Genomic DNA, 15,335 nt, shown 5'->3' on the forward strand with positions numbered 1-15,335 from the left:
ACTTTTTTGGTTGCTGCATAATTCCATTTGTGTTATTTCATAGTTTTGATGTCTTTACTATTATTCTAAAATGTGGAAAATGGTAAAAATAAAGAAAAACCCTTCTATGAGTAGGTGTGCACAAACTTTTGACTGGTAGTGTGTACTAAACTAAATAATATGCACATGAGACAGTACTAACTTTGATCAGATCACTTAACTCAAACGATACTACTAACTTTGATCAGATCACTTAACTCAAACGATACCAGCTACCAAGCCCCCTTCCATAGACTTACCACATCAATGATCTGCAGCAACGTCATTCCCAGCTCCACCACGATGGGGGCCGAGTCGTTCTGGACCGGCCTCTCCAGGCGATTGTAGTTTTTCATCAGGTCCCTGTACAGTTTGCGCTGGTGCTCCCCCTGGAGCGATCCTGTCACATCACATAAAGAGGAGGACGCACTGGTCAACGGGATCGTGACAATTTTGCAAAGGTCAGCATCTCATCTGGAGAATGCAACTAGATTTCAGCCCAGCATTGTTCACTTATTCAGAGTGGATGAGGACTGTTCACTTATTGATCATGGATGCTGCGGGGCAGGAGGTAGAGGGGCCAAGCCTACAGCATCCTCTAATACAGCAGTCATAACTTGCAGAAAGGAAAAGAAATACGGCATTAAATAAACATGGTGAGTTTCCAGCATCATGTGAGGCGTGGCAAAGTTGTACCACGTAGTTGTGAAGTACAGTAGATGATCCAGTTCCAGCTCAGACCAGAATGGTTTCAAAGATTATATTATTTTAATTCGTTAGAGTAGCATTTAGTACAGTTAAGAATGTTTCTCCAGAAAACAAATTCTACAGACATTCTGACCCCTCCTTAGTTATGTATATAATATAAAAAATATGATTCCCCTTAAGCCTTAACATTATGCGAACCACCACGCTAAAGGAGAATAGTCATTCCTTATTGATAACACCTGCACCTTTGTGTAGGCTGTAGTGAATTGGCAAAAAAAAAACACTCCAAACTCTAACCTCAAGATCAGAAAATCAGAAGTCAATTCTGTAGCGTAAACCCCCTCCGGCAGGTCTTCATGTTTAAGCCCGGGCTCTCTTAATTATAAATGAATTTTTTGTTCCCAGATACATCAGGTTTGGAGGACACTGGTGTATTGATCCATAATCCACAGTGTAAATAAAGGGAAGGAGAAACAGTGTGTCATGAGAAAGCAAACAGAATAACTTTCATCTATAACAAACAGAACTATAAAGCCAGAAGTAATCGCAAGACCCTAAATAAGAAAAAGTAAGTGACTCAGAATTCATGGAGGCCCCCAGAAGTAACTGTCGAGAGAGGGAAGGTGCTGGCAACGTCCCACACCCTCTTTTTTTTTTTTTTTGGACACTCGCCTTCTTTCTGTCTTTCTGCTCTTGAGAGAAATTGATCAGGTTGATGTGGTTTTTGGCCCAGGCCCCGATTACCCCCGCCATTGTTCACACCACGGATGGGTTTTGACTGTGAGTCCAGAGCTGATGCAATGCCAGTTACACCCACATGTCTACTCACTGTGACTGAATGGAGGCGATGTGGCTGTATGAGGACACCATACCGGTGCTCTCCAGCCAGACAAATGGAAAACAAATGTTGTGTATCTACAGTGCTTTCCTTCATTCAATGAGAAGGCCACATATACATGTGTTCTGCCACATATTACATCTTATTTTATTTATCCACACATATATAGTGTGTATAAATAAAATATATAGAATGAGTGTATGTGTATATATATATATATATACACTCATTCTGACAGATGACAGATGTTTAAGATATGAGGTTTGAGAAGTAGAGCAGGTGGATATTGATGGACCAGATATATTATAATCAAATACCATAAACACACACATGCACACACACACACACACACACACACACACACACACACACACACACAAACATGTACAAACACACACAGTACAAGCATGCACACATACGTATCGCATTCACACACATGTTCCTGTTCTTGCCTGTGAACAGTAGTGCTCTGCTTTATAGAAATCTGAGAGAGCTACACAATTTTCTCCCGAGTGTTTACATTCACAGCTCCCTCCCCATTTGTCAGTGGTCCTCAGGCATATATGGTAAGACAGACAATATGAAACAGCGCTTTTCTGAATATCTCAGATGAACCAGAAGGCTCCTTGTGGTTTTCCCCTAGAGGAAAAAGACAGCAAGATTTCTCCGTGGTGGTTCATGTGTGAAAAATTGCTCCTGGCATCAACCTTTCGGTTGACGGTAACATTAGATTCTTTCTTTTACTCATAGATGTTTGAATATAACTCTATTTTTATTTTTTTCTATTAATAGTTGACTTGAGCAAATGTAATACCAAAGGAAAAAAAAAACACCAAGGCAAAGATTCTGTCTTGGGTACAGATGGAACAATTTGTTTTCTTTTCTTGCTGTTGCCCTCTTTCTTTCAATCTCCATTTCTCCCTCTCTCGATCTTTCTCTCTCCCTCACTTTCCTAATCTCGTGTCTCTTGCTCCCCCTTTTATTTCTCTCTCCTTCTCTTCCCTCTCCCTCTGCCTCTCTCCCTGTGGATACTGCAGATTTGAATGACTGATCAGGGAACAGGTACATATGACCGCCAAGGAACTGAAATGCAATCAGTGTAACTTTCTATACAAATCTGCTTCGGTTACTCACCTTTCCAAGCACATTTATATTGTCCCACGTGTTCACTTCATTACCCATGATCCCTTAAACTGGGACTTTAGTAACATAAGGCAGTCATGACATATTAAATGCTGGCCTTACTCTAAACTCCGTGAAGACAATAATTGTGCCAGCATCTGAATCACTGTGAACATATAGTTGCTGAGGGCTGTGAAATTACCATTGTGAAATTACCATGACTCTTGAGAGAAGTGCAATGTGTTGCAATATCAATAAAAAGGACCATTCCTCTTTGGTTCTGAGCAAACACTGACTGCCTTTTGCCAGATACAGGGTTAGTTATGGATCACAGTAGAGGAAGGCAGTTTTGTGTATTATTATATGTTTAAATCCAAATTGGACACCCTCCTGGTTCTTATTTTCATATTTATTATTCTGCTTTGCTAAAATGTTCACAGTTTGTTTCTTGACTTCAATCTATTTTCGCAGACAGAAAAAGTAACTCACCCCCCCTCCCCTGACATACACACAAAAACATTCAAATTTCCCTAAATGAAAATGCATATTCCCGATCTCTTGATTCCACACAAAGCTTGGGCATTTAGTTTAATTACAGTTAGAGCACAATAATACCCAGTGTTCAGTTCTTAAATTAGCAAATTAATTTCAATATGTTTTCTGTATTTTTTTCTTATCAGTGATTGATCCATTTTAAAGGCATTAACTGCCAAAAACAATCCAAATGAGAAATGTCAGGCTCAGCATTTAAACATGAATAAATATTTTAAAATAGCTACAGAAGCAATAAAGCTGCAAACCATGTCAAGCATGAAAATGCACCATTGCCTTTGGATTATTAATAGAATGTCTGGGACTTGGCCATTCTCAGATATAGTATTTCAATAGATGTAAATGCAAGCATTATGGTACCTCAGTTCTGCCTCCATTATCTCTGAGGAACATTTTGCAATATCTTGATTGAACCAGGGAGAGAATTTCAAACACAGCTTTATTAGAGAGGCGTGATTTAATATGGCAGTGATTTTCAAACCATTTTAGCAGACACTCACATAATGCAAAGCAATATGAAACAGGACTGCACAGAGAACTTTTGAAATTTTCCCCTGTGTTTTTCCAGTGTCCATGAAATACAGTTCTGTTCATAAACATTTGATATTTAATTTAACTATATTAATTTTCCATTTACTTGAGACATGGTAATAAACGTTTACTGTTTCTGTATTTTTTGTTTTATGATACATTTTATGGATCTATTAATCTTCTGAGACCCACTGGAAATGCTTCAATGTTCTGACCCCTACGTTTGCATCCCGTGTGATTGGCAGCATTGAGGGAGGGTTTAGGTATACTGTGCATCTCCCCATTGGCTGTTAGCTACCCCGCCTCCTCCCAGGTTTAACTGGTGGGGCAGGAACAATTATCAGCTAGTGGACAGGGTCATGTAAACAGACCCATCTCCCTGTGTAATTACAGCCGTTTTATAATGTCAGAAAGCCCATTTTGCCACAGCTGAATGCTCACATAATCCTGGTTCCCACTGTTTCGTCTGGGGTGCGCACAGACATTTCAGATGTGACCAAGGGGCCTGCATTGCAACTGATGGAGGCTCACCTACCGGTCAAGTACAGCTGACCCCAGCAGACCTTACAGCCAACGCCACCCACACCTGTCGAAATTGTCTCCGTAAATGAGCAGGGGAGGGGCGCTTGCTTGCTGCAGTATCGTACGACAGAGGAAGGAATCCTCATGATCCCGCTCTCACTCTCTCTCGTTTTGGAAGGACCACAACAAAAGGATCAGAGCGAATGATGCAAATGCAGTATATGTACAGCAGAGGAAGTTAAATGTTTTCATTTGTGAACTACTGATGACATGTTAATAAGGTCATACTGCCCAGCTATAGTAGAAGCATGGATTTAAAAATACAGGACAAACATGTTTACATTTGCATGCCTCTCCTGGTTTTAGTGCTAATCTTACATACTATTTGAAGTAAATGAGCAAATAGCTGTAGAAACACCCCTACATTACCTCATGCACTGTATAGCTAACCTACAGCTAAATTAAAAAAAGGTCACCGGAAACGCAGCTTGAGACACACCGGATGTCACCCCCTCTTCCCCTCTCATACACAGCCCCACACCCTCTTAACGCTGAACACATGCGCAAGCTTATCGTCCGATTGCTGCGTTTTTAATCTCGTCTGACTTGCACACATAACATCGCACGCAGTCCAAATACTGGGTGACTAGCAGGAGGCTCAATTTCAGCAGCACTTACTGTCTCTCCTTAATCAAAACTTCTCTCGAAAGTGGCAACATGGGTGAGACGCGCTCTATGTAGGTGCAGATTAATTGAATTGGGTGATGTAAGTAATGAGCAGGAGGACAATCCAGCAGACACTGCAGCCTGAGCAGATTAGGACAGAGGAACTGCCAGTTCAGAGCAAAAAAATAACGGTTTCAAGATATTTGAACACTTCAGAGGTGCAATGGCCTTGCTCAACAGAGTCTCAATCTCTTTTTTTTTGTTGTTTTTTTCACATCTACACTATGAATATATCCTTATTTTTGTGTCTAGCACCGAAAACCCTAATGGACTGAATGAAACATGCAAATTTTGGAAATACTTCTGAAGAATAAGTAAAAAAATATTACTGTTATTATTGTGGTATATCAGTACGCCAATTTTAGAGACAGAGACTATCTGTAAAATGCAATGCAAGCCTTTATTAGGCATTTATTACATTTCAAGGATGGCAGTAATGTTTTAGTGTCTATGCAGCTAACTGCCTAACTTTACTTAGTAAAATTTTGTAAGTCGCTCTTGATAAGAGCGCCTGCTAAATGATTAAATATAACTGTAAATGTACAAATATGTCTTAAATCAATATTGAAATATCATGCTCCTATACAAAAAAATTTACAGAATTTAATTACAGTCTATATATTTCATCTTTTAACCAGTACTAACAAGGTGAAATTTAATCATGAAGGAACTTAATACATTTTCTCTGCTCTTCCCATTCAAACAATGGAACAGTAATTAACAAAATAAACAGCATTCAGAGCAATGCATTATTTCCCAGGCATCTCCCAATGTATGCTCACATGAAAGCACATCCTAACACCACGTCCCCTCCAGGAATTTCCTATAATGCATTTTGCTTGAGGTCTGAGTTAATGATGAGTGGGTGCAGATGTTTTTTTTTTTTTCCCCTGGTGCAACCATGTAAGACAAATGAACATTATTCTGGTTGATAGCATTGATGACTTGATTAGATGAAACAGTTTTGAAAAAATCGTTTAAATGAGTATCTATTCAGAGTGTGGAAAAAATTGCAGGAACTCATCTACACAACTGAGCCACTCCATTGACTTCACTTCCCATACTGTATTATCTTTAAATATGAGCTGCAGTTACCAACATTACCCACAGTAATGTGTAAAAACAAGAAGGACTATGGTTAATATCCTACACAGGAAAATATTGTTATTCTGTTACCAAGGTGTACAGCTTCAATTGCTCAGCCAAACTGCTGAAACAAAAACCTCTCTGCTCTGCAGCCATACACCTGTATTTAACCACAGACAAATCAGGCAGGTGTGGCTCATTAACCAATGGTTGACTAATTAAATACAATTAAACACAATTAGAGAAAGACAATGGCAATTTACTGATTTGAAATGAAATTGACTGATAGAGTACTATTACTGTTAAATGTGAAAAGTGGAAAACCACGGATCCTCAAATAAAAATATAAACAAGCATTTACCAAATACAGTAATTAAATTAATTATTATTTTTTGGGGAACAAGTGAAGATTCTCCTTCACAATCAACTACAATGCATCAAATGGATATTATAGTTGTTATTATTATTTATATAATTTTGTTATGATGTCTGACCTATTTCTTGGCTCTATTTTCCTGATTGCATTCATTGTCACCTAGCTGTCCCTGTTTTCCTGTTTACTGCATGTCGATGGAGATCTATTTTTTTACCATCATTTTTACTTATTTTGCATCACATTTCAAGCTGTTTGCTTGGCTTTAAACCCTGGCATGATTATCTGGAGATTAGGCTTATGGTACTGTGACACGCACACACACACAGAGCAAGAGGGAGAAAGACAGTGAAAGAGATGGACAGAGAGAGAGACAGAGAGAGAGAGAGAGGGAAAGAGAGAGAGAGAGAGAGACAGAGAGAGGGAGAGAGAGGGAGAGAAAGAGAGAGAGAGAGGGAGAGGGAGAGAATGCCTATGAGCTTATGATCTAGGATCACTGAATTGCAGGAAACTCTTAAGCCCTTCATTTCTCCAGCTGCACTCATGGTTTATTGGCAAGACCACCAGCTCCTACAGGGAAAAACCCAGGACTTTACCTTTGAACTGATCTTAGTGGAGATTAAAAAAAACACCACCCAACATCTCGTTCATACATATGAGAGTACATAGAAAGGGTGGGGAAAATGTTCTGTTCTGAGAACTACAAATTGCATTATTTATTTAGCCCTAACAACACCTTTATCTAGGGCAACTTGCATAGCTTACATTTTATCCATTTAGACAGATAGATATTTACTAAAGGAATTCAGGCTAAGCACTTTGCCCTAGGGCACAAGAGTGTCTCACTGAAACCTGAAAATAAATTAAGTTCCCTAACCACTAAGCTGCATGGCACAGCCTGCAGTTTTCTTAGAAACTTCAATGATTAGAGTAATTGGGGTTTAGACCCAACTTTGGCTTGCTGAATGGTCACCTTATGATCCCCTTTTCAGATTCAGGAAGCTGAAATAGACAGCTGGAATCAGTGCAACTGAACTTGGCCCATACCCCGAAAGGAGACACTCACTGGAAACAAGAGAAACCACCTGATAAGGGCCCGGCTTAACCCCATACCAGGACAGCAACTGTTGAAGAAGTTCTGCCAGAAATGTTCCCCTGGGTCAGCAGTTATTCAGCTGACCTGTTCTCAAGGGAAACTTCATCCCCATAAGATGCTTCATGACTACTTTCATTTTAGCTGAGTAGACAGCATCTTGAACATTAATATAAACACCAGCTCTGCATTTCCTACATGGCTAAGGGCTACATATTTGCTCTACCACTGCAGTGCCTGACATACTAAATGAAGACCAAACTGCACAGGCAGCACAGACACTGTGTGATGGTAACATGGTGAGATAGTTTTTTTTCTAGTCCAGACCTGCAAAAATATATGGAGCCCCTAAGGGGAGACAGAGGGACAAAAGCATTTATCATGAGAAAAAGACTTTATGTCTTGAGAAACTGGCTTCATATCTCCCGAGCAAAACTTAATATCTCAAAATAACGTCCTTATCTGAAGAGAAAAGACATCCTTGATATCGTAAGCAAAGGGCTTGTGATAGGCATGTTGTTTCCTCCAGGTATTAAGTTTTTCCTTTGCAATATTAAATTGTTCTCTCGAGATGTTGAGTATTTTACCTGAGATATAAAGTCATTCTGATGTGATAAGAATGCTGCTCCTTCAAGATAATATCGGTAGCCACAACATAAGAGTGTCATGCCCTCAGGACATCCCGTAGGTACAACTTTATAAATCATGCCCACAGGATAAATAAGCTGTTCCCTCCACACATTAATTGTCCTCTGAAAGTCTATTTATGGGCTCTATAAAATGAGACAAGCCCTAATATGTGTAGTCACCCGTCAACATGAACTATGACTCTGAACTCTATATTTTGAGGGTTCAATACATCACAAACTGATCATACACTGTAGTACAGTGATGACTTGTCACCCCCTCACTTGACCATTCCAAGATATGGATATAACTACTGGGTATATTTTATGAAATATGAAATATTTATAGGTGATGTATTTCTGTAGCACAATACAAACGTGGATATTGGATATCAACAACTGTTAAATGTACAACTGTTAAACCTTGTATGTTGCTCTGGATAAGAGTGTCTGCTAAGCAACAAAATGTATATGCATGCAAATGACTGACATCTGCTCCTCAGAATCTCTGCACTGTAATAGAATTTAGAGTCATTAGTCATTGAGGTTTTCCCTTAGCAGTGAATGATGTGAGAGATTGCTAATCCAAATCCGCAATCCAGTCTAAGCAATCATGTCTCAAAGGGCTCTGGCAACTGTGGTCATGTCTTGTGGTATTTTACATTCTGGACCAGAGACTGCTCACTGAATCATTCAAAGCATCTAACTGTTAGTCCTGCATATAACAAGTGCACATTTAACATGAATTTCTCCTGCAGGAATATAGTGGCAGAAAAAAATGGTATGTGTAAAAGTTGCAGTAATATGATCCTAAGCATAAGTCACAGCAACATGACCCCAACATCAAGAAGTCTATTAAGCATGCCCATGTACAGGAAGTCAGAAACCAATTCATTATGAATGTCAGTAATTCAGTATACATTCATCACAGTGTACAGTATTACTGGTGGGGGAGGCTGGCTAACAATACCGCCAAAGGTGTCGCCATCAAAATGGTGAATTCATTTACAGACACAGTTATGAGCATCTGAAATTCAGAATCAGAATCAGAATCAGACTTCATTGGCTAAGCATGCGTCTACACATGCAAGGAGTTTGACTCCATTTCCAGTGTCTCTCATAGTGCTTGCATACAATGTCAAAGCAACAACAACAAATACCAAATCAACAACAGTGCAGGACACCTAAACGGAATAAGGGTGGAATGAATGAGGAATATATAACCAGCTATTGCACAATGAACATGGCTTAAAGTATACAGTGCAGACTATGGATCTGTACAACTATTAGATATAAACAACTATTGTGCTGTGTTATATACTGTGTTGTATATATTGTGTCATTGAACTAAATTAACACATGGTTGACTTCATAGCAGTAGATGGAGGAAAGCCCGTTTTGAATTTCTGTAGCCTCTGCGCTGAGTCTAAGTGTTTCCCTCCTGTGTACTCAACCATTCATCACTTTAGCAGTAAAGTGATGCGTTCGTCAGCCCTTAAGATATGAAGGAAAACCGAGGAGTAGAGAGAGATTGTGGCTGACATCCTCAACCTACAGTACATGTCTTTTTGACAGCAACATTGACAGACTCAGGGGTCTCTCTATTATGTAGCTCTGATCTTGGGAATGGTTTTATTTGTTTATTCAGTAAAACATCAAAGGAATAATAATGAAGTCTGTATATATCAACTGAAAAATGAGGAAAACAAATGTGTAACGCGATGTGCAACTTATGACAAATCGCGTTCAATTTTCAACTTATCTGAATTGGTGTGGGCGTAAAAACTAGGATTTAACAGATACCCGATTTAGGGTGAAGGGTAGCTGAATGAAATGTCTCGGAGGATACAGTGTTTCTGAAGAGGTACAATTCAATATTCACACAGAGCGACCGTGATGTGAGCATAACAGCGCACTAGCAGTAAAACCAGACAATATGCATCCTAATCGCTCCCTAATTCACCACGGTGCTTTTTATGCGCCCCTCGTAAAACTGTCTTTCACGCCACTGCTTGGCTTTTTACTGCCTTCCTTCTCCCCTTTTGTCTTCAGGTTTCTGGCTAGCCACCAAAAAAGCCCAAGGTTATTCCACATTTTAATAAAGTCATCTGGCATATGAAATATTAAAAGTAAAGATGACAGGTGGCCTTCCTTAGTGGAAAGAGTAAAACGGAAATAAGATGAAATGCCGTGTATGGTGAGAGAAAAATATAATCCAATCATAATCTATGTCTGGAAAAATAAATGTAAGTGCCTAAACCTCCCTTTTTCCTAGAAAAATATGATACTTTATTAATTAGGAATGATATGTTCACAAGCAGGTAAATTATTCTGAAAGAAAGCTGCAACACCTGGCTAAAGGTGCAGTGTTTATTCAACTAATAATTCATTAAAAAAAAAAATAATATAAATAGCAATGGTGAGCTACTCGACTTCAATAACATTTGAATAACCTTGACGTTTTCCTGATAACACTGACGTAACATAACACATGCACACTAACGGCTGTGTCAAGTAGCAACATCAGCAGCTGAGGCAAGGTTTGCCATCTGCAGCAATAAATCCAAAATAATATTTGTCAACAATATCAAAGATGACAACATCCTCCAGGAAACGGGAGTGTTAGAAGACGTATACTGCTTCACCTGCCTGCTGTCACTGAGAAAGCTAGCAAGACAGATAAAAACATCCTACTACAGATGGATATAGCAACCTATCCCCACAAATGGAAGGTTTGCTTTTCTAACTCTAAGGCCAATCTGAAAACCATATGAGATGCATTGTAGACACCCAGGAGCATTGCAGAAGACAAAGACAATGGCTAACAATCTCCAGCCATTTTTGGGGACCCAAGTTTGGGATATACTGGCCAAATATAGTCATACATGAGTACCTAAATGACAGAAATGGAAAAATAGAATAACAGATCGGGTTGTGCAAGAACCTAGAAATACAAAAGGCATTTGTCACCAGACAGTCCTTAATATGGAACCAACATGGTAAAAAAAGCAGGGAAGGCCCATAACACATAAAGTTTCAGTGGGCACAGAACGGAAGGTAATATGATTTTCAGGAAATGGATGTGTATAACATCTTAATTCAAGTAAATCAATGTCAATGGAAAAGTGTGAACTTCCTTGTTCGTAAGAAGCTATATAATAAGAATAGCATCAGACGTAAGCCTTAGAGCAACAATAAAAGATGACATTGTAAATTACAATTCTCAGCAATCAGGAAGAACCTCCATTTCCACGCTGAGCAACTAAAACGGCGTAGAACAAATTGACGAAAATCTAAGCATGAAAGTAAATGAGAATCTTGGAAGGAAGCCAGCTGACCCTGGCCCTGGCATTGTGTTTGAATGTGGTGTTGTGACTAATAACTATTGTCAAGGTGATGCAGCTGATTGGAGCAGCAAGTTCTCTGTGGGCAAACCTGATGTCCAGTAAACTAAAATAAATTACTACAGTCAATCAGACTCATCATACTACTCAATATTTCAAGAGCAGCCTGACAACAATACCAGAAGTGATAGTGAAATGGATTCAAACATTTTTTAATTTGTTTACACCTTGACACAGGGTGACTTACATTTTTGTTTTTGTACTGACCACTTACACTGCTGGACAGCTTATGGAAGTAGTGCATCTTACAGCAAGTGCTTTGCTCAAGGTCAAAGCTGCTGAGGACCATCTGAGCTGAAAACTTGGAACTTTCTGTCCATAAGTCTAGTTCCTTAACTGTAATGCCACACCACCATGTTCAGTCTGGTCTGTAATTGCTAAAGTCTCTCTCCCTCTGGAGAGCAGAGTTTTGTAACTGTGATTATACTTTCAGTGTTGCAGTGATAACAGGGGAGTGGGTCAAGCCTGTGCTCTGCTGGGGAAAGACTAAAAGCCTTCTGATAGACATTCACAGGTAGATAACATTTACTCAAGTTCGTGACTTATTCAGGCCTGTCTACTGTTTAATGCAATAGTTGCTTCAATTGCGACTAGTGTGACCAATGTCAACACGACGGGGACCAAGACTTAGAAGTTATAATGCATGGCAGCTTTTGGCTTTCAGACCAATTCACATGTTAATTTCTATTCATGCTGTTCTTTGGCTCTGCCTATTTGTCAAAGGATGTCATGATGTTTGGTAGTTAGGTATGCTCTTCATTGGTGAAATACTATAGGCATTCTAAGCAAACAGACAGATTTCAGCACCACTACAGAATTTGCCTTTTCAATTTATAATTTGCATGAACTGCTAACTGGGTAACATTTGTTCAGCCCCATTTAAAAGAGTGGAGTTAGAAGATTTACTTCTACAATTGTGTAATAACATCTGCACATGTCACAGCTGGTCTTGTATTTCCAGGCCTTTAAAGGTGCATCATGCCAAACTCAAAGCAGCTTTGAAAGCAGTTTAAAGCTGGGAGGGCACAGAAATACAAGGCTTTAAAACAAACCCAAGCAGGCAGGTTAGTGATGCTCACAATGACATAATAAGTGTTATTTTTTTCCATAAAAATATGCATACAGCTATATTGTTACTTACTTCCTTGGCAACCGGTGTGGAAGGCATATTTTACTGAGTGAATATAATCTATTTTTACAGCTGCCTTTTTGCTGAGGCAATTCAGACTGGATACCTCGCTCTACAGTACCACAGTGCCTGATCTGGGTGACTTACCTATCTAATACTACACATTGACTTCCACAGTTAAATACAGGCAAGGAGTACAGTTCTGGTCAGAATAAGTTCTCACCTCCCAGGCATTACATTCATATTAAACATTCTGATAATCATCTTACGAGACTTGGTGTGAAATTTTAAATGCCTTACTTGCTCAGTTGAATCAATCAGCACAATTGTCATGACCAGCCGTATAGCCTACAGTTTCCAAACCATATAATATATGCAAAGGAGTTCTTTCCCCTGCAAATCAAGTTCTCATCTCCATAGGAAATGACATTTGATGGGACACTTTTGTGCAGTCTTTTGTACAGAAAGTACAGTACATAATTGCTCTGGCATAGCTTGTAATCATATCTTATATATTCACACCTTTTTCTCAGGACTAGCCAGTTCTGTTGGGTTCCACCAAGCCATGCTTGTCTGTATTGAGTAAGAAAGGGTCTAGGGTTACATTTACATTTAACATTAAATTTTAGTGTAAAGATTTAAAGACGTATAAGATCCAATATGCAGAAGTAAGCTTTATATGGCTTTGTAAATCTCATGTACATGGCAATTGTGATTGACAGTGTCCCATGCAGTCTTTTTTCTTTGACATTAATTTTCTACTGTCTGAAGAATATGACACTCATTTAAAATGGCATTATTCAGTCTGACTGATCCAGTACTGTAATTTAGAAGGACTTTAATAATGACTTCAGTAGCCTCCTTTTGTTCTACCATCTTGAAATACTCCCATCTGCATGGCCACAGCTTAGGGTTCAAAATGGCAAGAATGAACGGCTGCTTTTTACACATTAAAAAGATCAACGATACCATTCTGACATATAAGATTGCCGTCCTTGGATGCCCTTGTTACCGATTTGTCTCCTCCACAGAGATTGCTGGGAAAACCTTGGGTTTAACGCCGAGACTTCAGTCGAGCAAGAAAAAAAAAAAGACTTTTGCATTATTTTGACATGATGAGCACTGGATAAGGCTGATGGCTCTGATCAGTTCGCCCAGCAGCCCCGAGGTCGTCCTTTATCGCAGCACCAGGGGTGTGACTGAAATTCAATTTCACCGAAAGCGGAAGCAGGGGCCCCCGTGGAACATAACAGACCCCAAACATGGAGCCACTCTCAAAGAACAGCCCACAATGGAGGACAGAAAACACCAGAGAAGGATTTGGTGACTTTCATACGTAAAATTATTGACTGCATCACACAAGTGTAGATGTAGCGTGATTAAAAATCATTATCAATCACCGTTTAAATCAGGTAAGTCTGTCACCTTGTGTCTGTCCTATTGTCAGTATGTCTGTATTTCTGATGCATCTCTGGAGCCCTAAAGGGACGGACAGAGTTGCCTCATATTGTATATATTCAAACAGTACTAAAAATAAAGCATTTTAATTGAGGATGCTTCAAAGTAAACAACATCAAACAAAGATGTAAGCAGATGCATTTTTTATATTTATTTTAGTATATTTAGTTCAGAGCTGGTGAAGTTGTGTACAGCATCGTGTGAACATTAATATGAGGTTTTCAGTTTTCTAACCTGCATTAAGACGGACATCTCCCAGGAATCCACCACATTCTCGTGATACTATCACCTTGTTCATAACTGGCATCACCTCTGGTATCAGCTGGACAAAAACCTGAAGTGGGTAAAGTATGTATTCCTATCTCAAAAGAATACAGGGCTGTTTGAAACAAAATCTGGTCTCATACTGTCGCCTCAAATAATGTAGCCTTCTTCTGCACTGTGCACTGAATGCAAAATTCAGATGTGACACAAACCAGTGTGCTCAGGACAGATAGCTATGTCCAGGTTTTGAAGGCGCAGGCTACAGCTGCACACTGTTTTGTACAGCACCGACAGATAAGTGCAAGAAAACTTGGGTTCTGTGCCCTTGCTAAAAGACAGAGGCAAGTTTGTCACGCCTCCTTAGCAAGGAATGGATATGCATAGAAATGCGGCTAATGTCATCTGAATAGAGGATGTGGCCTCTGTGGATATACTGAACGCGAAAGGAGAAACTCAAATGAATTTAAAAATGCCTTTAGGGCTTTAGGACTACAACACGCTTTGCTTTTAAGCTCTTCTGTCTTTACTGTTTAGACAAAGATGAAGATGAGCTATTATGATTATCTATCTCTTGGTTTATTCACATCCCTTTTCAAAATGAGATGAACAGGCAAAAACACAGGGGAAGTATATATACTGATTTAAAGCAAATTCATCACAACCCATCCTCCCACTCCCACTCCCCATCCCAAAATAACAACATTTGTCCCATAGCAGACCATCATGAAATTCAAGGAGTTACAACCTTGGAGAAAATCTAATCATGTTCCAGTATTCCCTTACATTCCGATAAAGCAATGCTTTACGGGATGGCATTTTTTGCTTTTCAAAGAAAAGGGCCCTATCTATTATGTAGACCATATACATTATGTAGAAGTTAATCAT

General features: G+C 39.3%; 1 protein-coding gene across 1 annotated transcript in view; it reads right to left on the minus strand.

Annotated features, from left to right (window-relative positions):
• Positions 1-15,335, minus strand: part of chrna8 (cholinergic receptor, nicotinic, alpha 8) — a 61,170-nt gene that overhangs the window by 37,588 nt on the left and 8,247 nt on the right. Inside the window, exon 2 of the mRNA XM_036516521.1 lies at positions 279-418. Coding sequence (XP_036372414.1) covers positions 279-418 — 140 coding nt within the window. The remainder of the gene's footprint in view (positions 1-278; positions 419-15,335) is intronic.

Source organism: Megalops cyprinoides, chromosome 22 (assembly GCF_013368585.1).
Source record: "Megalops cyprinoides isolate fMegCyp1 chromosome 22, fMegCyp1.pri, whole genome shotgun sequence".
Taxonomy (NCBI): Eukaryota; Metazoa; Chordata; class Actinopteri; order Elopiformes; family Megalopidae; genus Megalops; species Megalops cyprinoides.